Source organism: Porites lutea, chromosome 13 (genome assembly GCF_958299795.1).
Source record: "Porites lutea chromosome 13, jaPorLute2.1, whole genome shotgun sequence".
NCBI classification, from domain to species: domain Eukaryota; kingdom Metazoa; phylum Cnidaria; class Anthozoa; order Scleractinia; family Poritidae; genus Porites; species Porites lutea.
The window spans coordinates 10,187,663-10,212,510 of NC_133213.1; the positions used below are offsets into that span (position 1 = coordinate 10,187,663).

The following is a 24,848-nucleotide window of genomic DNA, read 5'->3' on the forward strand; positions in this document are numbered from 1 at the left end:
CCGGCCAGACCATGGCTGGACCGGTCATTCTGAAAATGAAATAGGCTTTTTCAAAGAGATTTTGATGAGAAAGGATTTCCTTCGTGCGTACTATTCAGGATTTTACTGATCTGGCTGGATAGCTTTGAGTAAAAGTAAAATTCTCATTACGAGGGGAATGTCCTGGCCAGTCAGTTCTGACAAATGGAAAGCGCCCTAAAATAGAGTTGACAGTCACTGACAGAAGCAACATCCCTGACATGAATAAATTGCAGACATGTGACTGAAATACACTACGATTATGGTATCTCACTATTGAGGACATTTGCACAGGCAATGTTGTCAGCGATCAAAGGAGTTGGCTGAGAGTTACAAGAAAAACAGCCCTGTAGTGTTAACTACGTCATTAGGATCTGCAAGTGTGTAGTGTGGTCTTAATTTGTTAGCTTGATGTAGATACATACTGTAATCTGGTAATAGCCTGGTACAGGCATAATGTAAGAGGTGAATCACGTAAGAAGTTTTTAAAGGAGCTGGGCTCTTCTACATTTAGCAAAGGCTGAGCTGTATTCAGACAAAAGATTGTATGAGGAGCTTTTCCCGATATTGATGACTAAAAACTCACTGTAGCCTGCACTTCTTGTTTCTTTGAGTATAATAGGAAAGGTCTGTGCGCAGGCATCAAATTGCTGTTATACTGGATAATGTCCCATCTGTATCACTGTCAGTACTCGACACTAAAATTATCCTTGCAATATCATTGGTTAGGTCATGATCATAAGAATATTAAAACTGGTTTTTGCGACACCCATTGAGCTTTTGAGCTAATAACTCTTCCCGTGGGCGGTGCCCAAGACTTCCTAGTTGGAAGCTTTCGGGCTCACAGCTTTGATTGTCGGAGATTTACAGCGCTCAAGTGCATGAACACCTTTGTTCTCTTGACATCGGAACAACTTTCGTTTCTTCTCTAAGAACATGTAACCCTTTGGGTCCCAAGAGTGACCAACATCAATTTTCTACTAACAATATCCATACATGATCAAAAGGTTATGAGAATTCTTGAAATGATCACTAAAGGGAAAGTGCATTGATCTTTTGTCACAATCAATTCTCTCAAGGAATTCTTGTAGGAAATGTATGGAGATCAGTTTGGAGAATTGGTATCTGGATATTGGAACTTAAAGGGTTAAAAAACAGCTTGATGGTTGTGTTCTTCAAGGGGCAATTCGGTCCAGTGTCTGATCGAATTTTACCCAGTGAAACAAGATTTTGTGTACATATTTCTTAGAAATTTGGATTATTGGACTTTAGTGTATTTATATTATTTGACGGTTTTATTTCTTTTCGGCTGCTAGGGCCTCTGGTAGCATGTGAACAATACTGAAAAGTTTTATTAGTAGAGAGTACAGCAGATTAGAGTAGACTACATTATGGTAGAAAATGATATATTAAATAAACTTATCTCATTGCTTACAGATGTAGATGACCTATAGAAATAAAACCTTCATTTAAAGTATAAAACGTTTGTTCAAATTATCCTGGGACGGACTCTACTCTTCAGGTCGTTTCAAAAGACTGTTACTGTAAGGAATATCTTCCGTGTAATCAGTTCAAGAGCCCTTTCGGTAGCCTGCGAGAAAACGCTCGACTGAGTAGCGTGCGTCCACCCTCGCGTGCCGTTCACAAGTGACTTCTCGCGGTGTCCCGCAAGTTTGGCTCAATTATTTTCATTATGTCTTCTGGTGACATGTTGGTAATCTCATCTCTTTTTCTGTGTAGCTCGGAGCTGCATTTCCCATGATTATCTGCAAAAAGAGAAAAGGACAATTAGAATGATGCTTTCAAGAGAATTTGCTTTTCGCTAACTTTGAAAGGCAGAGAAGCAGTTCTATAGGGTTTAAAATCACGTGGACTGAATTAGAAAACATACAAGCTAAAGAGGGTTATAATTGTAAATTGCATTTATTTATTGCGGCAAATACCTAGCAAAAATTAACCCAAATAACCCCCCTGGACCAGTTACAAATTCAGCTTCGTAAAGAGGCTGCTTTCCGCGACCTTTATGATTCAACCTTGCTTGTCCCTAGGGCTTTTCCGTTGGAAAATATGAAAGGAAAATTAAGCCTTGTGGATGAGGTTGCATATGTTTGAGACCCGTATTCAGCATATAGCATTGTTAATTGTGTGCTTACTTACCCAGTCTGGCAAAGACTGCCACCTCACATATAGCCAGATATCCTTTACCCACCATACTAACAGACACGTGACGTCCAGCGATTGGCGGTTTACATTCTTGTGTCCAGACCTCACCAGCAGCAAGCTGTCTCACTCGGTCACCGCACATTGGGTTTTGTTTGTGGTCTGTCAGGATACCGACGCGAATTTCAAAATTAGACAGAGGACTAGACTGAGGACCTGCGAGTAAAAAAAAGTGTTGCCCAGTGAATTATTTATTTACAATCGTACATTCTAAATATAGTTTGCATCACCGAAGCATGGAACGTTCTCTTCTTTGTCAGTCCTTTTCTTCAGGCCTTCATAAAGTTTGCTTGGACCTCGTGGCCCACAACAAATAAGCCGCGAGAAATAGGGCTTAGGGACCTGGCAACATCGAGCCAACATGTTGATAGACAAAAAGAAATGTCTAAACTTACTGTTTTCATCGACCTCTATCTATGTTTATCCATATATCATTGCACTTATTCTTCATTAATTTAAATATTTACAGTGGAACCTTCCCTTTGGGACACCTCTATTCGGGGGACATAAATTTGGTTCCGGAAAAACGTCCACATAATCTTTATCTGTTACCTCTTTGTTAAAAAAACTCCTGTATTCAGGGGAAAGGAACACTCTTTCTGGGTCCCGAAACCCGCCTTTAACCTTCACTTAAGGGAACTATTAGCACTCAAAAAGTGACTGGCCACATAAAACGTTGATAACTTTCAGTGGGCTAGTCACAATGACGATAGCTTTCAAATCATAAACTATCTCACTTAAATTGTGGGATCTCAACACAGAATTTTGCAGAGATGAGTTAATCATGATTTTTTGGTGTATTATATATCAGCTTGAAATACCGTAAAATTCCGAAAATAAGCCCCGGGGCTTATGTCTTTTAAAGGCCCTTTTTGAGGAACTTATTTTTAAAGGGGGCTTATATTCGGAGGGGCTTATCTAAGGAGGGAAATTTGCGTTTCAAAACCGATTGGGCTAGCCTTATAGTTGGAAGGAAAGTTACCGTTTTTGCTTTGTTTTACTTTGTATATGAGAACAGTTTCCAAGTGCAAGCCCCCTCCTCCCGAGGAGGGGGGGTGGGGGGCTTATATTTGGAGGGGCGATTTAACAGAGGGTCTTTTGCGTTACGAGTTTGGGGTTGGGGGGGGGGGGGGCTTTTTATCGGAATTTTACGGTATTGACTGCAACAGACTCCGAGGCAGAATGAAAAAATATATATATTTTATTTGTAGGTTAATTATTATGAACAAACCCCAGTCCAACCTCCCTTCAGGAGACACCTCTATTCAGGGGACACTTTCCTTGGCCCCGAGGGTGTCCCTTGAATAGAGGTTCCACTGTATCTGATTGTTAGGTCTAATTTTTCCACAGATGGAGCCCTGTCGTGATTTTGGGCGAGGAGCAGGGCGCTTTTTCCAAGCAGCGGCTGATAATCGAAGGCAATGTCTTAGAGACGATTTATAGCACTATGGTCACCATTGTACTTACGAAAATAAAACAGACAAAACAAACAAGTAGATGGGTTTGTTATTCGCAATTTGTTTGTCTTATTTGTTTTCAAAAATGACTGCTTGTAACCAGTGCAAAATAATTGTACACTAACCAGACGAACTAACGACATTGACATCTGTCACGATATGCTCCCGCTGTAAGTCTACTCTCCACCAGGGGTCAACTTCAAGGGTCGTCATAGAGCAGGAGCCCATAGAGGGTATACTAGACATGTTCCCATCCACTGCCAGCCCTGGACCTACGCCAGGTATTAACACAGCGTTCCCTTTCTCGTCCTTAGCACCTTCAAGCTCATCCACGACCAGAAGGCTAGACTGAAGGGCAGGCTTGTTGAAAGCAACGTCTGCAACAGGAACAATGAATGCATGGCTTACCTGCATTTATACTGTTCTAACACAGCTGAAACTAAAATATATTTAACAATAACAAATCAAAGTATTAGTGACAAAGGCCCAGTGAAAACCGGCCCAGTATATCAAAGGTGACGCTGATCACTTGAGGGCTATAAAACGTTGTATTACCGAGGTGAAAACGAACATAGATTCCAGTTAAAAATTCTCTAAATTGCTTCTTCCTCTTTTTTTATTCTTCTTTGGGACTTCGTTTTGGCCATCTGTGTTGTTGTCTTAGTGTTTGTTTTTGTTCCCGTTTGTAACTTTGGGCCGAAAAAACAACGTCATAGAAACAAGGTTATTCCTAGTGCAAATAAAATAACATTGCTTATGGCTGCTGGAGCCACAACAGAACACTAAATGATTTAAAGATTTTCAGGTACTGATCGTTTTTCTCTATGGGTACAGGTAGGCGAACAACTTTGCTTGCCAGGTAGGTATATGAAGGGAAATCATGATTTTCCAGCTGTGGCATAGCTGTAATATCATCCCCGTTCTACCCATATTTATTTTATTAATTACGGCTTTGGGTACTGACGGGTAATTTACCCTTATCCGTAAACGAAAAAAGCGTATCTTACGAGTAACCAGTCTATTTGAAACGAGGCTTTCCAGGTAAAAATATGCGGTGAATTTGACGTCGAGAACTAATGTAAGATAAACGGCGCCGCCCCGGACCTACCAGGAACAAACTTGTCACAAACTGAGAGGGCTCTTGGATCACCGTGCAGAACCCATTGCTGCTCGTCTTGTGTGTCGTTGTTGTGCTTCAGTAACATCGCCTGGACTTCACCGATTCCTGTTTCACCGGCTGAAAATTTTTAACAGAAAAAAAAACAATTCAATTAAGATATTTCTCCATTTTTGATTGGCTTGAATCTCCCCGCTAATTCTTCATAACAAGCTAGCATTGATCAAGTTTGGACGTTTGAGATATCCGGTTAAATGACGTCAACAGTACATTCTATCGCCAGAAGAAAGGGGCCTCGACCGAGACTCAGTTGCGTTAGCTCAGTTTTTTGGTACAGCGGACGAAAATCACAGAAAACTTCGTACATTTTGCGAGGACGAAATAGCCAAATCTTCTCCCTGAAACAGCAAGAACAGCCAAAAAAGCACGCAACTCAATGTCTGACAATTGCTGCAGGGAACCAGACCTTTAGATAAGAGAAGGCTCGGTCGTCCAGACCCTGAGATAAGGGAGGGGGGGGGGGGGGGGCCTTCCCTGGATCCGCCACTGAGCTATTTGAAGAATATCCGCTAGACTAAACATCCCTTTATATCCTCAATTTGCCGAGGAACAGACAAATAAAGACGGCAATTACTTACATCGACATTGGGAAGCATGTACTTTTTAAAGCATGAATAATTTTAAATGAGTAATGAAACAACTATTGGATTCGGCTTTCGTATGATCTGAAGAGTTATGCAAATCTCGGAGGGTACTGAGGGTGCTATCCACCTCTGCCAATAACAGCCTTCTCGACGGATCTGCATAATTCTTTAGCCTGATCCTGATGCTGGTGCTGTTGGTGATGCTGATACTGATAATGACCATGATATTATTTGGTACATTTTGGTGGTGGTGGAGGGAAATTTGCGAACTTAGTATTGAAGCCTACAGAGCGAAGAACAATAATTGATATCTCATCTCTTAGTAATGTTGAATTTGCAGTATTTACCAGATCCTGTAACATATAACCCAGTGCTCTTTACAGGCGCTATCTTGTCTCCTTGGCAAGTAAACTTCTGTTCTTCGGATGTAACATCGCAAACTTCCTGGGTCAATAGATCTTGGTCTTGCTCTCTGCCCATTGCAACACAAAGACCCGAGTCTATATTCTGATAAATTTGAAGTCAAAATTAGTTAAGAAAATTGAGAAAGAAAGCTATTCCGTCATGAAATAGTGAGCTACATGGGGTACGAATCAAGAATTGAAAAATGAATATATCTTGGAATTTTCGTTTGGCCGCTTAGTGCTCAGATCTTGCGCCGGTTTACATCCGTTAAGATCAAAGTTCGTAAAGGTTTTTATATTAAGTTCAACAAAACACGTAAACAGCTAATTGATTGAATGATTCATCTGCAGGGCAATGGAGGGCATTAAAGATTTTCATACACACTGACAAAGCAGTTTATGATTTCTAAAATAGCATCTATCTCAAGGGTGATTCAGAAGAGTTTGATATTAATTAATATCATGACATAATATTTTGGTGATTAAACGAAAGGCCTTACCATAAGTGCCCCTGTCAATGTGAAAATCCATTCTGACACTTGTCCATCACATGACCCAAGTATAACAGGAGAACCAGCTTTCGAGCCAGGTGGGACAGATAAACAATCCTTAGTGCTGTTCTGCTGAATTCTGAATTCACCTAAGCAAGAGATTGGCACATAAGTTTGTATAAGAAACTTGACAAAATGAGCTACTCTGTGAAGTTGGAATTGATACGAATAGCAGATGAGATATAAGTTTGCCTGATCTAGGAAACTTTCATTCTATTTGATCGGCAGAAAGGCATAGTAAAGGTAAACGTCAGTGCGACAGGGAATTGGTCAGCCAGTCAGCCAATTAGTCCACTGTAAACCAGTCCGCTAGTCAGTCAGTCAGTCAGTCAGTCAGTCAGTCAGTCAGAGAGACTTATGTCAAGCCAGAACTCGATGCGACAGTCCATCGATTGGAAAGACAAACAGTTCAATAAAAACCCTGGATGCAAAAGTCTGGATTCAGGCAGACAGCTAGAGCCAGATAAATCATTTAAGACATCAAAACATCATTAAGCGAGGTACACAGTTCCACAGACCTGAAACTTCGTAGTCGGCTTCTTCACTTGGCTCATCATAGATCGTCTTAGAGAACCGCGGTGAAAATAATTTCTTAAAAAATACAAGAGCCGTATCCGCCAGTTTATGGACATTTTTTAGAGGATCTGCCAAGTTGAAATCCAACTTAAACTGGCCTCTGGAGCCAAATATAGTAATGTCCGCTCCGAGAACCACCGAGGAGTCTATAGGTGAGGCCGTAATGTGGGTCTCGAATGACAACTTGTGAATTATTAGGATGTTTTTAGCTGCAGCTAACACTGCTCTCTCGGCCCAGTAAGTGCTCTTTTCTAGTAGGTAAAGGCTGTGGTGGGCCAAGTCTAGAGTCTTGCACATTCCTTTAGTGATGTGACCGACCACGTTACAAGAACCTAGGAGAAAATTAACCAAGAGACGCTCAGGTGAGATGCTGATGACGTTTCGGCTACAACAAATAACGGAACGCGCAGTTTAGCTATTAATGGCATTTGTTTAATGGCGGTAGGTTTTTCAACTCGATCGAGATTTATATTTTTTAAAAGATTTTGTTAATAGGTAATTGACAACAAGAGCAACTAAAGCTTAGCAGGCACTTGGAAGCAGTACTGGCGCAAGAAATAACAGGACAAGTGAGGGAAAAACGCGAGGGGAGAGGGAACTATCACTCTTTTTCGTGTCTTCCTTCGCGCGCTCTGTTCTTTCTTGCACCCATGCAGTTTTCTCTCAAACGGTCGCTACGCTACGCAGGTGCTAGACTGAATAAAACATTCAATATTTCGTGACGGTCACCGCTGCTTTCCCCTTCAAATGACGTCTGAGCACGCAGAACGCAGAATTTTCATACTCTCGCTGCGCGGCGGAGGCACTCAATGCGATTCCCAGTGGTGCCAACAGCCGACCTCCATGCACCTCCAAGCTTTGCAGTCCTGTGCCAAAGTACGAATTTCGTGAGGAAGTAGAGACTTTCTGGATTGATGAGCTTTAGCAGCATATTCGTGGAATACAATTTTACGTCCATCAGGTCTCGTTTTACCATGTATCGGGTGGTACAAAACGTAAGATCTAGGTAGTGCTTCTGATTGGATAAAGCAAGGTTTCAACCAATCAGAAGAAATACCCAGATAGTTGAAAACACGCGTCTTCGATATTTAAATGGGGACTTTACAATCCGACGACGCGATGGCAACGATAACAATAAACAATAGGTTTAGAAGGCAAAACAACAACACTTTTTTTGTACATTTCTTTGACATTTTTGCACGACTACGAAGTGAAGTTGCCTAATTTTACATTTTATGGAGGACGTAAACTAGGCATGACGAAATTTTATTTCTCTTTTCTGAACTTGATCCTAGGAATTCAACTCCAGGAAAGTTCGCCTACTTTTTATGAAGTAAATGGGTGGGAGTAATCGCGATAAAGACTGGAAGGACGTAAATTATTTGTTTTTAAGCGACGTTTTCCCTGCAATCCACCGTCGTGTCGTAAAGTCCTATTCTCAGACGTCATTTCGCCGGGAAACCAGCGGTGGCATCGCGAAATTTTGGCTGTGTTCTCAGGTTACGCAGGTGCTAACAAAAGCGCATAACCTCTGATGATTTTACAACAGCTTGCAACGTAGCAAACGATGACTCACACACAAACCCAGATTTACATAAAAAATGGTGTCACTCTCAATCATTCAGTTTTTTTTTTAAGTCCCATGTCTGACTAATTACTATCTAACTGTATTTTAAAGGTGGAGTCAATGGGGTATAGATGAGTGGAGCAGACCTTCTCTCCCCTCCCCCTCCCCCGTCATTGCTTTTTTTTTTTTTGCTCTCGTCCCAACTTTCTCGACGAACTCGCGCGGAAACGCTTGCTATCCGGGCTAAGATGGGTGGAGCAGACCTTACCTTTACACAAGTCAGCAGTTATTGTACAAGCCTTCTCTGCCAGTTTCTCGCACAATAGTTTACCAACAAATCTCTTGCGTCTAACCGTCCGTAATGAAGAGCCGTTTCTATGATGATGGCTGTCACAACTATTTGTAAAGTTGGAGTACTTGTTACCATGGTGACAGTTCATTCCGGTTACCAACAAATCCATGTAGCATTTGGTTCTTTGCTCTGTAAAGCCTGTTTTGAATTTATCTCCAATACTTCGTATTTTTCTTCCTACAATAGAATGCAGTATATAATCATAGTATTACAGGTGTAGAATGAAAGTAGATGGTAGTCGCGGATTAGCCAAAAGCTGCACTTACCAAACTTGTCCACTTTTTTACCGATGAAATGTTTAAAATCATCCATGGCACGTTTACATTCCTCTGAGATTTGGTCACAGGCAATTTTCTCACAGATATCGCACACGTTGTTAGCGTTCCTTTCGCAGGCTACCTTGGCGTCTTTTACTGTGGCCCTTGCTCTTTCCAAAGCTTTTCTTGCTGCTTGAAGGCCATTAATGAGCAGCTGCGCAGTCTTGTTTGATAGTTCTTCAAAGCCAGTTTCGATGATAAACTTGGCTTGGAATCCTGTCTCGGCAAACGGGTTTCCGTAGCCCGCTGAGATCCATACTTGTGCTTTAAAAACGTTGAACAGGTTGAGAGTTAGATCGGTTTCTATACGTTCGTTTGTCAGCTTGAAGCTGATTCCAGTCTCAAACCCAAAGATGTTTGCAGCTCCTTGGATGAATATCTAGCAACAAAGGTAATTAGATTTAAAGGCGTGGTTTCAGGGACCGGGGCCCATTTCTCATAAGTCCCGTGTTGCTGTTTACATTCAAGATAGCGGTTTCAATAGTTTTTAAAATAACATGATAAAACTATCAGTTAACAAAACAAAATGGACGGGTTCGTTCGCTAGAACCAACGCTCATGGTCTTTAAATTTTGATTTGAATATTTGATGACCGAGACTTTATAGAAACGGTTCCCTGCAAGTGTATTCTAGGAATCCGGGATTTGACCGAAATCTAGTGCGGAATGCGGGAAAACGCAACATTTCTTGACGGTGTATGGGATTTGACCGCTAGCCGGGAAGCGGGATTCGCCAAAATCGGTATGTGGAAGGGAAACGGCATTTGGGATAGCTATTACAGAAGTTCGGGAAGCGCAACTGTCGTGCAAAGGAGCGCGCTTACAGGATCAGGACGGCCCTATTCCAGACTCTGTAGTTTAATTGCTTTTCCTGAATATATTTTCCCCTGCAACATCGATAAACGACTTTATTTATTCTAGGGGAAGTCAAAGAAATCATTATCGTCCAGTACGCATCAAACGTTAGATTATTTAAGCGACTGGAACTAAAGACGTCTCCTTGACTCACTTCAGACGTCTAAGTCGTCTACTATCGTTAAAGCCATGTAATATAAAGATGAAAGGCAAAATATGTTGCACTTCACTGCCAGACGTTCACTGAGGTTAAGACATTCCCAAAGCATATTAAGTTTTAGCATGCCAAAGTTTTCTTACTTCCGCTTCAAGAGGGTTTCTTTTGGCATGAAGGTAAAACTTGGGACCCTTTTTCTTGTCCGTCAATGACCGAAACACTTCTACACCTCCCAGTAGCTTGACAGGGTCTAGCTCCAGATCAAAGTGTATTTTCTGGAACATCATAAAAAAAGGAATCAATAGGTAAGTTCATGAGAAAGTCAATGAATGCTTTTGACAGTACCTCCAGTAAACTAGCCTTGCTCGAAGGCCGCTATCTTTATGGATATGATAGGTAAGAAATTTCCACCCTCACTAGTCCCATGCCCAGTTCGTGCTGTCTATGTCCTTAAGTGCACAGCCTAAAGCATCCTGCAAAGGAGGCTATGTATATATGCATGAAACCACAAATACCTGTAAAACATAATATTATCCCGTTGAGACTATAGTGCACGTATGGCCTTTCTCTCCACAACTCTCACCATAGTTCGGTAGAAGAAAGTCTGGCCGGTATTTGTGAGGTCATACATGTGGTGTCATCTGCGTTTGCGTCGTAAGGTAACGACCTTACCTTTACAATATAGATTTTAATTCTTCGGGTAATCAAGCTATTTCTTCGTCCAAGTTCACTAATCGAAATGGTGATAGTTGTTACCTCTTTCCCGACAAAATGTCCTCTTTTCACTTTTTTTGCATGAGCAACAATAACAATTCACTTAAAAAATAAATCTCGATTCTATCCCTCTCAGCAGGGTTTTACACAATGTTTACACACTATTTTACATATTATTTAATGACAACTAAAGAAATCAAGGAAAGAATTATTGATATCAAAATGGACGCAACTGAAGGCTTAACTTGGTTTTCCTCCTCTTTTATTCTTATTTATTAATTTTTTTGCACTTTGTCATGACATTGTGCATTCTTTCAGCCGGTCCTTACCTCGTCACTCAGTAGAATTTCCACTGAAGGTGCAAATCCTAGGATGTTGATGGTACCCTTAATATACACGCCTTTCTTGATGTCTTTTGTTGCACCAGCATAAGGGACTTTTTGATTGGCCCAAGCCGCAGAAATCTGTTGATAGCAAAAATGACATGTTGAGCATGTGATTGAGCATACTGACGGCAGAAAACATAGTTTAGATATAGTTTTCTGAATTCCTTATCTATAATGCATGTTACTACATTTTCTCTTTTAGCTGAACTATGGAATTTTTTTAATTTTATTTTGAACAAACTTCTTTATTGTTTCTAGACTTATAACTGAAAAACAAAAAAAACAAAAAAGAAAGAAAGAAAGAAAAATAAATAATAATAATAATAATAAAAACGCTTGTAGGGAGAGCTGTATTTTTATCGGAAACATTAAAGAGTATTAAGAGGCAATGCCGCCAGTCACTTATTTTGTCAAAATTTTCCATCCATAAGGCAGAGATAAAGTATATACTGTTGGGCAACAACTTTCCACGATAGTATTTCAATTTACTCCTTATTCCCTTCCTGCACGGAATTGAGTGTGAGGCTTAAATGGGATTATAGTGAAAGGTTCTTTAACCATTCTCTTTATATTTAGTATAGAAAATTCCAAGACTCAGGGAAAATAAGTTTGGGACCGGCAAAAAACGAATACTTCGTCCGAGTCGCTCGAACTTCATCAGCCAAGTACTGTAAGGTTGCGTAACAGAAAAGTTGTTGCGTATCCCCGGAAGAGGATTGTAAATTACCGGTAGTCCAGTCCCTTATCCATATTCAGAGAGGATTTTCTTTATTTGATAACAATGGCCTCCCTGCGTGGCACCTGATAGCGTTTTCATTGGATCGTAGATTGTGTGGGTTGTTGTTGTGACTGGTTAGTACTCGGCAGTGATAGAAAACGGCAGAAGTTTCAAGGTTCTTTTATCCGGGTACAAAGAGACCTTGCGGTCTTGCCAATGTAGCTGTTCAGGAGAAAAACCTTTTTGCATGGTGACATTTTCATGTACTTACAGTCAGTCCTTTCGGAAATCCACTCTGCTCCACAGCTGGGGGTAACTGAAGTTTAGAGCCGAGCATGCGCAATATTTTTCCTATCGTTACTGGTGAAAGCTCGCCATAGACATACTGCTTAGCAGGATTAGCGCTTATTCCTACTAAGGCTTCTCCCGCAAAACACCGACCCTCAACTTTAAAGTCGTCCGCCCCACAGTCGTGTCCAATCTCTAAGCGGCCGTTAAACGTGAATTCAGTGGGAACACCAGCAGCTAATGTTACTGTGAACCTAAGAAATGGAGAAGTATATAAGTTTCGCACTCTAAGGCCTGCGCGTTCTCAGTTAATTTATATATGTGTCCCAAGTCAATTTGGGATTTGATTGCTACGCTATGAGACCGGCTATTAAAATTTCCCACTGTGTTCTAATAATGAGAAGTTAGAAAATCAAAATTTCCTAAACAAAACACGTTACGATTATTTTCGCGGGCGCTTTTAATTTTCCTGCGCTAATAAGTGATTTGTGAATTTAGTAAATTTGTGTTAGGACAATCACCTTATTTCAAAATAGTGACAAATTTAGTATGTATTTTGCCTAGTAATGATGACTGAACCTCGATACCACCTTTCGACAAAAAATCTCTTTTGCCCGCCTTGATGAGTCATTTGGCAGGGACGAAACATGCTTACGTCAGGCTTAGTAGTATTTTATAATCATGGGCTATAGGAAATATGAGTTTCGACTAAGTAAAGCTAAGGCTAAATGTTTGTGCCATAAAGTTAAATTATGATTGTACTAGTCTTTTGTCATTTCTGGTCAATTCTGCCCGTATCTTTCTTTAATTGTAGAAACTCCTGGAAACACGCTTTGTTTTGATTCAGAACTCGAAAATAACCTTTATTTAGTCGAAACCCATGATTCCTATAGCCCATGATATAATCAGGCAGTCTATCCTTTTACAACCACAAACCTGCCTGAGATTTTCGTATGTCTTCTGAAGTGTGGGAGGGATGGCATTTAAAAGTTTTATGGAATAAACAAAAACAGCGATAGTCAGGTCCTCACCCAATTTGTATGTTTCCAATACTAAGATATTTTAAACCAAATGCCTTTTTCCACATTCCATTCATATATAATGTTGTGCCTATCTCGGCTCCGCCAGTAACGAATAGTTTGCCTCCAAGCTGAAGAGACGTGCTTGGAACTTCCTCCTCTTTTTCATTCACCTCTCCTTTAACAGGTACGTCTAACTCCACCGCGAACCCAAGATTAGGAACTGCAGAAGCACTGCCATATTTAACCTGCATGAATAAAACGATAGCTATAACTGCAAACTTTTTTGTTACCTACCACCGAACAACGTCGCATTGATCTACGTCACGTACGTTGATTTCTAGTTAAGAACGACAGACATTTTAGAGAATGACAGTTACGACGGTAACGCTGTTGTATGCTTCCTTTAATTTTGTTTTTAACTCGGCATAGTCCTATAAAAGTTTATTTTTGAATATGAAAAGGAAAACAGGAAGTGGAAACGGAAAGCTACTGACCTTTTAAATTTAAATTCAGAGACACTAAACAATTAGTGGATGAGGTTTTTGTGATATCCGGAAAAGGCTGATAAAACTTACCGACACCTTGATTATTTAGGATATCACAAAAAACCGAATTTATTATAAATTTGTTTTGAAGAAAATAATAACAAACACACGCTCGCAAGGAACCTGAATTGATATTGTTATAGGAAATCATGCATTGCGCGCGCAACCTACAGATTAGTCAGTTATCTGTTTGCAGACAACTAACTAATCTGTAGGTTGTAGGTTGAGTTTGATCGGCCTGGTGAACGAATCTGAAGGTTGCGCTGATTTCAAAAATAAGCTGAAGGCTCTTAGCCAATGAAAAGACAGATAGTGAGTACAGTGTATAATAATGTCATCTATTGCCTGAAGTAGAACCTGTAAGTAGTTAGGGTCCTCTTTCCAATTTTATTTTAAGAATTGCTTAATAAATATCGCCTTCGTCATTGTTATGGGTCCACTACATCAGGAACGTTTTTACCTCCAAGAACAGTTCAACTTTGTTAAACTTTAAATCTCCTTTTATAGGAATGCCATAAACTCCTGCTGCCACTTTGACACCGGCCGTGTTAATTCCACCTTGAAATTTCAACCACGAATTCTTCCCCATAAGAATCTTTCCAAACTTGCAAACGGTTTCATTCCCACAATTCGCCGCGAACTTGGTCTGCGCTGCAAAGAACAGACCATCCGGCACTTCCTTTTTCATTAGCGATTGTAAAGGCTCCTTCGTGAATTTTGTCTGGGGAGTAACCTTGAACCCTTTTTGTGCGAAAGAAATTCCAAACTGAAAGAAAGAAGAAGCAAAACATTTTCTGCGAGTTCGGAGTAATGGATGGATCCGCAAGTTAAGACCATCTCTATGTAAATCCTGCAGCTTTGATTTTAGTTTTTCAAATACCGGTTAATTGATTTTACGTCGCATTACAGAGAACTGATGTTTACTAGCCAAGCGGTCGGAAAAGATGGCGGTATATTACTTGAAATTTTTATGGGGAGAGACAAAGTCAAGGCTAATGAAAACGCAAAAATACGAAAGAGGCAAATATCCAGCTATCTTGACCGAAAAAGCTTGGTCAATAAAGGATTTATTATAAGGCTAAAAACATAAATTCTCTTGCGGGACCAACGCGGGAAATTTCAAGCTGGCGAGCTGGCTACATCTTGCTTTCTTGGGTAGTCAATCAGAACATGGGACACACTTCACGCGGACTCCGCCATATAATAATTGCAGCTAAAAATATCGAAATTCAGAAATGACTCACCGTGGTTTGTTCCAAAGCATTAAACAAGGCTAGTTTTGTGTTAAACATCTTTTCAGTAAAGTCCTCAAACCCAGCTTGTTCCGCAGTAAAAGCCACAGCAAAAATGCTTTTGCGCACAATCTCAAAATTAAACCATCCACCGATCTTTTTAGGCGCTGCTTTTCCACTCACTCGGAAAATCACGTCTTTCATGTCGGCGTTAATATTCAAGGAAAGGTCTGATATCGTAACTAGACCGAGTCCCACGCGCTTTAGCAAATCCAAAACCTTTTGATCCACTTTCCCCACCACTGAGTCACTCCTTTGCGGATTGACCGTCCCCCCGTAGAGGGTCCGGGTAATCATAACACTAGGGTTTCTGTTCCCTCTTGTGACATCAGTATCCGAGATTTTATCACTGTCACTTTGTACGGGATTAAATGATGTGAAAGGTATCATGTTGCGCTGGTATATTCTCGTTGGTCCATATCGTGGCTTCCTGTTCGCACTGATTGTTCTTGGCATAACAGATTTATGGACCTTTCCACCACGATGGATCATTTCTCCTTTAATTCTATGGACCGTTGGCGTTTTGTCACGTTTTGTCACAGACTTTACATGGGAAGTAAACCTAGAATCTATGTGTCTCGCTACACGAATATAGTAGTCATCTGAATGCGGCGATAAGGCGGCCTCAATTTCCTCTAAACGAAAACAAATTTAAAATTAAAAAAAGAGAAATTGTGAGGACGGTATACGGTATACACTCTTTTTTGTATAAGAATATATTTTATAACAATATCGAGGCTGAAATGTTCGAAATTTTAAGAATATTTTAAGAATAGACCCAAGGCTGAGATTTTGAAAAGGATTTAATTTTGTGTGTTGAAAATCTGTTAATAAAGAACAATTATATCTTTTTAACTTAACTGATAAAATTTTTCCTTTCTCTGAACGGCAAAACTAGCCAACAAACGAAAAAATAGCACTAACTAAATCCAAATGTTCAATGTTAATAACAGTTCTCAGCTGACGTCGGTAAACAGTGCATGAAATAGTGATGTCTCAAAATAATACGTCAAAAATATTCTCAGCCTAAAACGTCGGCTAGTAAGAATATTCAGCTTGGGACGGAAAAACAAGATTCTTATGTATACAAAAGAAAAGTGTAATGGTTTTTATGACTAGTAAAAGTATGGGAAAAGATAATGACGTCTTGGAAAAAGTATATATATGTGATTGGCTTATGGTTGCCTATGGAAACAACCATCCTACCTGAAATAAATTTGTAATTAAAACAATCCCAGAGTTGCTAGAACCCAAAAAATGGTGTCCAGTCCCCCTTGCTGCCTGTACCCCTAAATTGATGTTAGACGACGAGAGAAAAGATAATGACATCTCGGAAACAGTGAATTTAGGGAGCAAGGAAGGAAGGAAGGAAGAAAGCAAAGAAGAAAGGGAGGACGGAAGCAAGGAAGGAAGGACGGAAGGGAGACAAGGAGGAAAAACGAAAGGAGAAAGGAAGAAAGGAGGGAAGAACAGTGAAGTCAGGGAGCAAGGAAGTAAGGAAGGAAGCAAGCAAAGAAGAAAGGGAGGACGGAAGCAAGGAAGGAAGGAAGGAAGGAAGGAAGGAAGGAAGAAAAGGAGGAAAAACGAAAGGAGGAAGGAAGAAAGCAGGGAAGAACAGTGAAGTCAGGGAGCAAGGAAGTAAGAAGGAAGGAAGCAAAGAAGAAAGGGGGGACGGAAGCAAGGAGGGAAGGAAGGAAGGAAGGAAGGAAGGGTGGAAGGAAGGAAGGAAAGAAGGAAGGAAAGAAGGAAGATAGGAGGGAAGGAAGCAAAGAAGGAAGGAAGGAAGAAAGCTAGGAAGGACGGAAGGATGGAAGGAGGGAAGGAAGGAAGGAGGGAAGGAAGGAAGGAAGGAAAGAAGGAAGGAAAGAAGGAAGAAAGGAGGAAAGGAAGCAAAGAAGAAAGGAAGTAAGGAGGCAAGGAAGCAAGGAAGGACGGACAGAAGGAAGGAAGGACTGAAGGAAGGAAGAAGGAAGGAAAGAAGGGAGGAAGGAAGGAACGAACGAAGAAAGGGAAGAAGAAAGCAAACAAAGAATAGAGGCAAGCAAGCAAGAAAGGAAGGAAGGGAGAGAGGGCTGCTGTCACTTAAATCTCATTTGCCATAATTTGAGGAAAAAAAAAGAAGAAAAACCTCTACGCTGCTGTCACCAAATATTAAATGAATATAACAACGTATTGCGTTCTAGAGTCTTGAAATTTTCTGAGCGGCTTTCGCTACCTGTGAAGGTATGTTTATCTCCATTTCGGTAGATTCATGCTAGTCAATAAGCACTTTCGCTGTGACTCAATAAAATATATCAATTTGTTTTATATTTTATTTTATTATATAGACGCCAGTGTTTTACTGGAAAATATACCACTCGCAAAATTCATAAAAACTATATCCGGGACCCGAGTGGCTTATTTTCCATAATCTCACACTTGAGTTTATCGATGACGTAATTTCGGTAATTTCCGTCTATTATTTTATCGATGTCTTTTTGTCTATATAATAAAAAGAACATTACACGGCGGCTTGAAGATATGAATTTTGTTTTCGAGCGCAGCGAGTGAGTAAATATTGTTTTTGCCACGAGAAAATAAAATTCATATCTTCGCGCCACCGTGTAATATCCTTTATATATTTTATTCTATTAATGGTGACTGTTCACGTTACTACCTGAGGACACTACGTGACTGCTCGTGCCTTCGATTGCTACCTCGCCTCCCTCGCCAGCCGAGACTGCATACACTGCAAACAGCACATTGCCGATTTTGTTAAAACCATGCGCCACAATGCGTTCATTGCCTGGTGACTCTTGATATAGAAACATCGCTTTTTCAAGTGAGACTGTGTCTGTTGGGGCGTAGGTAGATGCTGACCCAAGAAGAAATTCAACTAAAAAAGATGAGAAACAGAGGCTTCAGTAAGATACATAGTAGGATTTAAACAATTTAGATTTTGAAAAACGTTTGGATTTGGACAAAGGCTGTGTCAATTGTCTCTAACAGGCTTTGATTGGGAAAGGTTGGTTTCCCAGGTTATCAGCTGGGGTTTCTAAATAAATTTCAAAGCTTCCACCTGACTTTCTGTAGGGTCGACCTGAATGCTACTCACTTATTTCAGGCGAAAGAGAAAATTTTCAGACCCTCCTGTGAAACTCGTGAACATGTTGGAATCTCACTTTGCCGTCGGTATGGCCTACAAGTACTTGTGGTGGCATATTAATTGAGCGGGTCATCTTGTCCATCGCCGTGATATGATAATTACGACGACATGAAGATGACGAAGATGATGATGCTATGATGAGTTTCTAGGCAACGGATAAACTCATGCTTAACAAGACCATTTAAGAGCCATAATATACTCAAATATAGTGGAAACAATCTTTTGACTTTTCAAAATCTCAAGGCGGGACACGCAGGAAATTTCTGATCAATATCTCCTAAATGGTTTGAAGAGAAGGTAAGCGAGAAATGTCATAAGGTTAATCTCTTTCCCCAGGCCTAGGGACGTTTACTGGGTGGTAAATTATTTCTTCTAGCAGACTTACCCCCATTCAAGGCTTTATCTTTCCTTAAATTGACCTTCACTCCTTTCACGTGTTCTTTGTCGCCGGGAACAGTAAAGAAAGGCAGGCTCTTGGCTGATCGAAAACTGGGATAAAGCTGAGCAAGCTGTGCCATGGTCAGCATATTTTTAGGTTCAAAACATAACTCATCCAGGTCCTTGGAATCACTTTTAATCGCGAAGTAGCCACCCATCAAGTTAGGAACGAGTTTAGGAACATTAACGAATACAGCTGCGACTAGTTCGTTCTTGAGTGAATCGCTGATCAGCTCAGCATGTGTTGAGTTGCACATGAGACTTATAAAAGAGTATGGATCAACGAGTTTTGTAGGGTCCAAGTTTTCTGGGATTTCTGAAAGAAAAGGAAAATTTCCCGAGAAAAAGACAATAAAGCTGATCCTACGTGTAATGTCAGTTTGCTGCAACCAGGAGTGTGTGAATTTGTTGCAAGTGACAGATGACATAGTTATAAAAAGCATTAAAATGAAAAAAAACAAAAAAATTGTCCTTAACCACACCGTGTATATCTGCACGGAGGCTTTTTAGAACCCTGGAGCTGGTAAAATAGACCATTTCTGGATACGTACGTAGGAAAATTTCAAATTTTGAGAGAAAAAATGCGTACCTTTGCAATTTGTTTTTGGACATTCCTGGCTTTCGGACCCAGTCCCTGGGCAAAGCTCTCCACCGTCTTGAGGGGCGGGACTGTCACACAAACGAGTGCGAACTTGGGCTCCTCTGTTGCAGAATTCTGTTTCGGAGCATGCACTCCAAGGACCCCACTGACCCCAAGCTCCATTTACTACATCTGAAAGGGAAGATGTATCACGATTTTAGTGTAAGAACTCCTTACGTCGATGTCATACATACATACATGTACATTTATTGATGCTCCCTAAGTAGGCTTTTCAGCTCAATAGAATAAAAAATACAAATTTATATAAATTAATTAAGAATGTAAGTACAATAATATTATAATTACAAAAAATATATCAACTTAGTAAAACATTTGCAAGATGACGCCTAAAATTCCTGGGGCATTTTAATGACTTAATATTATCATTCAAGGAGTTCCAGAGTTTTGCTCCTCTGAAAGCAAAGGAGCGCTGCCCTGTTGACAGGCGACATAAAGGTATATCCAAAGCACCAGATGATCGAGTTTGTCTATTGTGGATTTGAGAACGTGATCAGAACATTTGTGCATCATAGTAGCGTCATTTAGAATGAGTTTCTCTCTAATAGGAAGCCATTTCAACGATCGCAGCCCATCCGAAATATGGTCATACTTTCTTAGTCCCAGAATAATTCGTCCAGCAAAGTTTTGGACTTTTTGTAACTTGTCAATATTGCTGCTGCTGGTATTACTCCAGACAGTTGAACAATATTGGAGTTTACTAAAGACAAATGAATTTATTACTAACAAAAGTGTTTTCCTATCCAGGAGATGCTTGATTCTGTTAATTTGGTACAATTTAAAAAGGCATTTCGAGGCAGTCTCAGTGATATGTTGGTTATAACTGAGGCGTGTGTCGAGAAGAACACCCAAGTCCTTAACGACAGGCACAGGTGTTATTTCCTTGTCAAAAAGTGTTATACTGAATGATGACAGTTTCTTTAAAAGTTGTGGTAATCCAACAGCTAGAACCTTAGTTTTGTCCGGATTAATCAAAAGAGACTTTTTACAGCACCACTGAGATATTCTCGTAAGATCTTCGTTTAAGGCGAGGATGGACGTGAGTAATTCGGCAGGTGAAAAGGACAAATACAATTTACAGTCATCAACATAGGAGGCAGATAGACAACGTTTAGGAACTGAAAGGAGGTCGTTAACATAGATTGTAAACAAAACCGGACCTAAAATAGAGCCTTGCGGAACTCCGAACTCAAGTGGGAGTACTTTAGAAACTGCGTCACCAATTCGAACGCACTGTTGTAGGTTAGAAAGGTAACTCTGAAACCAATCCAACGCACCCTGGGAAAAATCGAGATATTGTAGCTTGGATAAAAAGATGTCGTGTCGAATACTATCAAATGCTTTAGACATATCTAATAAGACTTTCTTGCTATCCATAACCTGGAGCAACTGATCATCCAAGTTTAATCTAAGAACTGCTTAATCGGGAGTAGAGTATGTAATCTACAAGTTGAAATAATTGAAATTAATTGAAATTGATCACATCTCGCCTGTTCTTCGTGAATTAGGGTGGCCCTCCATCAATGATCAGCTATTAATCCGTGATAGCACGAAACTATACAAAATGACCTCGCTCCGTTGTACTTGAGTAGTAAACTCAGCAAGCGATCAGATACACACCACTACAACACGAGGAAAAGGGACAATCTAAATCTCCCTCTATGCAGAACAGTTACCACGCAACGATCATTTTACTATCGCGCTGTAAGTGCCTGGAACTCTCTGACCGCAGACACTAGAAATAGCCCGTCACTATGTACCTTTAAGCCCAGACCCCATGAGTTAAATAGTTAATATTTGATTTAGTTTAGATCTCCAAAGAGATAACGTAATTGTACGCACATAGTTTAAGCTTTTAGGTTTGTACCAAGATTGTAAATTAGTCTAGGTAATAGCATGATTTGTAGTGATATTTGGCATAAATATCACGAGTGATATTTCGAAATTGTTATACGAAATTTCACGACCCGTTACGCGTGTGAAATTTGAGACAATTTTGATATATCATGAGTGGTATTTTTGCCAAATATCACGTACAAATCATGCTATTATTTGTTTATACTACTACCCGCAAAAGGTTTGTAATTTTCACATTTAGGTATTTCAAATTAAGCTGAAATACCACTGCTCTAAGCCAATCAAATTGCAGAAATTTCTCATGCAGAAGTACTTCAGAATAGCCCTTTGGGAGAGTCAATAAAAATTATTATTTTGTATTTTATTAAATGTTTAACTCTGTAAACCTTTCACAAATACTAGAAGCCCATAACTCGTAGCGAGAAACTTCCATGCACTCGTGTCACGGCGTTTTCACTAACCAGTTTTATATTATTACTTTTTTTGAACGATTTTGGCGCGAATTTAGAATATCTCACAGGTCCCACAAACCAGTGAGAAAACCAAAACCCCTGAAAATGGTATTTTTGACCTTATATTCAAATCTTTTATTTATAATGCGCTCATGAATGGAGCGGAGCTTCTGTTTTGGTGAGAAAAAGTACTCTAAAATGTGTCTAAAAATAAGAAACGCTTTAGGGCCCGGAGTTTCCCACGTTTTGGTACCGAAAAACAGATGGATGTATTTAACAATACCTGTGAAGTCGGCGAAGGCGGCGACTTCAGAGTGCACCTGCCCTCAGACGACTCAAGAACTAAGCTGACCGATGCATTGTCAGAAGTCGATTACGGACACACTAGACACTGTGAAGATTGTTAAGAGGTTTGCTTATGCCAACGAACAACGCAAGGGCCGTTTTGGAAAATCTGAGTAGGGGTATGCGTATGGCTGAGTGAAAGATGAGCCCCACAACGTTTCAAAACGCTCCGCCTCCTATGATACCAGACTATGAACATAACATGATTTACGTAATATGTGTTCAATTATATGGGTTGATTATTACATTATCAATTTTCACAGGGTACAAAATCTGGTTTTTTTCATTGTCATAGCCTCCATTTTCTGGGGATTACCAAGGTGGTCTCAACAGTTCCCAGACTGACTCCCTCTGCTGTTACGCTGATTATACTTACTGATAGGACAAGGTCTTATTGTACATGGTGCTGTCTCCTGACCGTTACCCGTGCATTCTCCACCATATTTTGGCGCAGGGCTATCACACTCGCGTGTTCTAACCTTTGTTCCAGGCCCACAGGTTGCGCTACACACTGTCCAAGACTCCCATTGGCCCCAATTTCCTTCAACTAAAAATAAAGTAACAACTCAAAAACATATTGCCTTAGAGAAGAACATTTATAAAATTGAAAGAGAATGTAAGCCAGAGTTTTAAGTATGTCATACATTTACGTTTGCAGGCCCAAAAACGTAAGGTAACTACAGATAGGAATACGTGGAAAATTCATAAAGTATAGCAATACTTTGCAGTGGATGTACATAACTCAAAATATATGTTCTCATCGATGAAAATTTGAAAGAAAAAAGATGGATCTGGGAACCAGTGTTAATTTAATTAATTTTTCAGAAAGTTGTTGTTGTTTTTTTGTAAATAAACCGACACTATACTTAAAGAAAAAGAAATTATGCAGGAAAGATTTGAGTTATAACATTATATACAACATAATGACTTACCCGGGCAAGGAGATTCACAGTCAAATGGAGTGTCTGTATCCTTTCCTGGACATTCCTCTCCACCTCTCTGGGGAGGAGGATTGTTGCAACTCCTTGTGCGAGTCACTTTGCTTCCTCCACATGACTTTGCACAGGCAGACCAGTCTGACCAGTCTGACCACTGGCCATTGACCGGACCAGCTGGGAAGGAAAGAATATTGCCACCCTTTTATACTAACACTGATATATTATTACGTCTTTCACTGTTGTTAAGTGTGTGGCAGTATATAGGCATGTACACTGGTATATGTATGTGTAATCAAATGGTGACGAGTGAAATTAGGGAATAATTTCACGCAGGTTTTGTCCAAATCCTTATAATTTCACGAGCCTTTAGGCGAGGGAAATTATTAGAATTTGGACAAAACGCAAGTGAAATTATTCCCTAATTTCAAGGGTATACCATTTAATTACCTATTAATATCATGGGTGACGAATTACGTTAGCAATCGAGGATTTTTGACTTGTTTATCCTGGATCGTATGGATCGATCGTGAACTCCACCATCTCAAACGTTTAGAGCTAAAATTTGGCTTAAGTTTTCAGAATTTTTTCACAACATACCTCTAAGAATCCTTCTTGATGTGCTCTTTCGTGTGTTCAGGTTTTCTAAAGCGTCTTTTTATGCCCCGACATTTTCATTCATGACATTTTAAAACTTCCTCGCCATCTTGAAACGGAGACGTACAGCAGGTTGCCATGGCAATTTGGTAATTTCACATGTGAAATTACAAATTAAAGCTGAAATTTTGCGCCAAAATTAATGAGTAATTCGTCACCTATGATATTAGATCAGAAATTGCGCAGTGGACAGCCTTTTCCGAATTCCTCAGCGTAGTATTGCTGCTAAAATTAATAATGGGACTTCTCATTCTTACAAAACTAAGAAACAAGAGCTAATAGCCCTTACATTTCCTAGCACTTTGCAATACTTTTATAAATACAGAACGAAGAGGGAAAACAGATTAAGTTCTGGGAAATTGATTTAAAGGGTAAGATTTCAGAGATTCAAAACACTATAATTGAAGCACCTTCCCGAAGGCTATTGAAAGTGTTCGTGAACATGTCTCAGATTTTAGGTCTGCTAATAGCTAGTGTATTGATAGCCGTAAGTTTTTTCTTTAATGCATGTCCTTTATTACGAAGTGAATGCAAATCATCCCTTTTTGAAACTAACTACGATTGGAATTCCATTGCTGCCTTAAGCAAACAAGCGTCTCTCTGACATGTTTCCTTCCATGGCTACATCGATATTTGGCATCCGCTTTGAGCACTTTGACCGATAAATTTCAAAGTCAGTCTTCTTAGGTGCTCTTAAAACCCCCTTTTTTTTGTTTCAGTTTACAGCAACCTACTTTCGCAAGGTTGATTACAGTCGTTTTTGGTCTCCTTGGCGTCCTTTGAATCACATGGTTTTCCTTCATTCTGAGGTGCTGGGTTATCACATTTTCTCTCTCTTGTCACTGTGGCACCACCACACGTCTTACTACAGGGAGTCCAACTTCCCCAGGCACCCCAACCACCATCAACTAAAACAACATTGAGGCAAAGGAAAAAAATAACATCTTCTGAAATTTATGATGAATATTAGGTCAGAAAAGGACTTTGAACTTGGTTTCCAGATCAAGAAGATTTTTTCGTTTCTGAAACTGGCCAGGGAACGGCGATAGTATATCATTCAAACGACACAAAAAATGCATTGATGGTCAAAAAATACCACTGAGTTGAAGCAAAAATCTGGTGTAAATTTGTCACTTGCCTCTAGGAAACAATTTGTTTAACT

General features: G+C 40.0%; 1 protein-coding gene across 1 annotated transcript in view; it reads right to left on the reverse strand.

Annotated features, from left to right (window-relative positions):
- Window positions 1-1,382: 1,382 nt before the first annotated feature.
- Window positions 1,383-24,848, reverse strand: part of LOC140922344 (uncharacterized) — a 45,874-nt gene continuing 22,408 nt past the window's right edge. The window contains exons 12-32 of the mRNA XM_073372335.1: window positions 24,421-24,594; window positions 23,027-23,206; window positions 22,471-22,641; window positions 19,372-19,554; window positions 18,730-19,098; window positions 18,059-18,074; window positions 15,152-15,554; window positions 14,368-14,673; window positions 13,372-13,607; window positions 12,324-12,594; window positions 11,278-11,412; window positions 10,378-10,509; window positions 9,173-9,602; window positions 8,823-9,083; window positions 6,930-7,319; window positions 6,361-6,500; window positions 5,804-5,963; window positions 4,804-4,932; window positions 3,821-4,072; window positions 2,176-2,394; window positions 1,383-1,784 (exon numbers count right to left, since the gene is read on the reverse strand). Coding sequence (XP_073228436.1) covers window positions 1,660-1,784; window positions 2,176-2,394; window positions 3,821-4,072; window positions 4,804-4,932; window positions 5,804-5,963; window positions 6,361-6,500; window positions 6,930-7,319; window positions 8,823-9,083; window positions 9,173-9,602; window positions 10,378-10,509; window positions 11,278-11,412; window positions 12,324-12,594; window positions 13,372-13,607; window positions 14,368-14,673; window positions 15,152-15,554; window positions 18,059-18,074; window positions 18,730-19,098; window positions 19,372-19,554; window positions 22,471-22,641; window positions 23,027-23,206; window positions 24,421-24,594 — 4,682 coding nt within the window. The 3' untranslated portion in view covers window positions 1,383-1,659. The remainder of the gene's footprint in view (window positions 1,785-2,175; window positions 2,395-3,820; window positions 4,073-4,803; window positions 4,933-5,803; window positions 5,964-6,360; window positions 6,501-6,929; window positions 7,320-8,822; window positions 9,084-9,172; window positions 9,603-10,377; window positions 10,510-11,277; window positions 11,413-12,323; window positions 12,595-13,371; window positions 13,608-14,367; window positions 14,674-15,151; window positions 15,555-18,058; window positions 18,075-18,729; window positions 19,099-19,371; window positions 19,555-22,470; window positions 22,642-23,026; window positions 23,207-24,420; window positions 24,595-24,848) is intronic.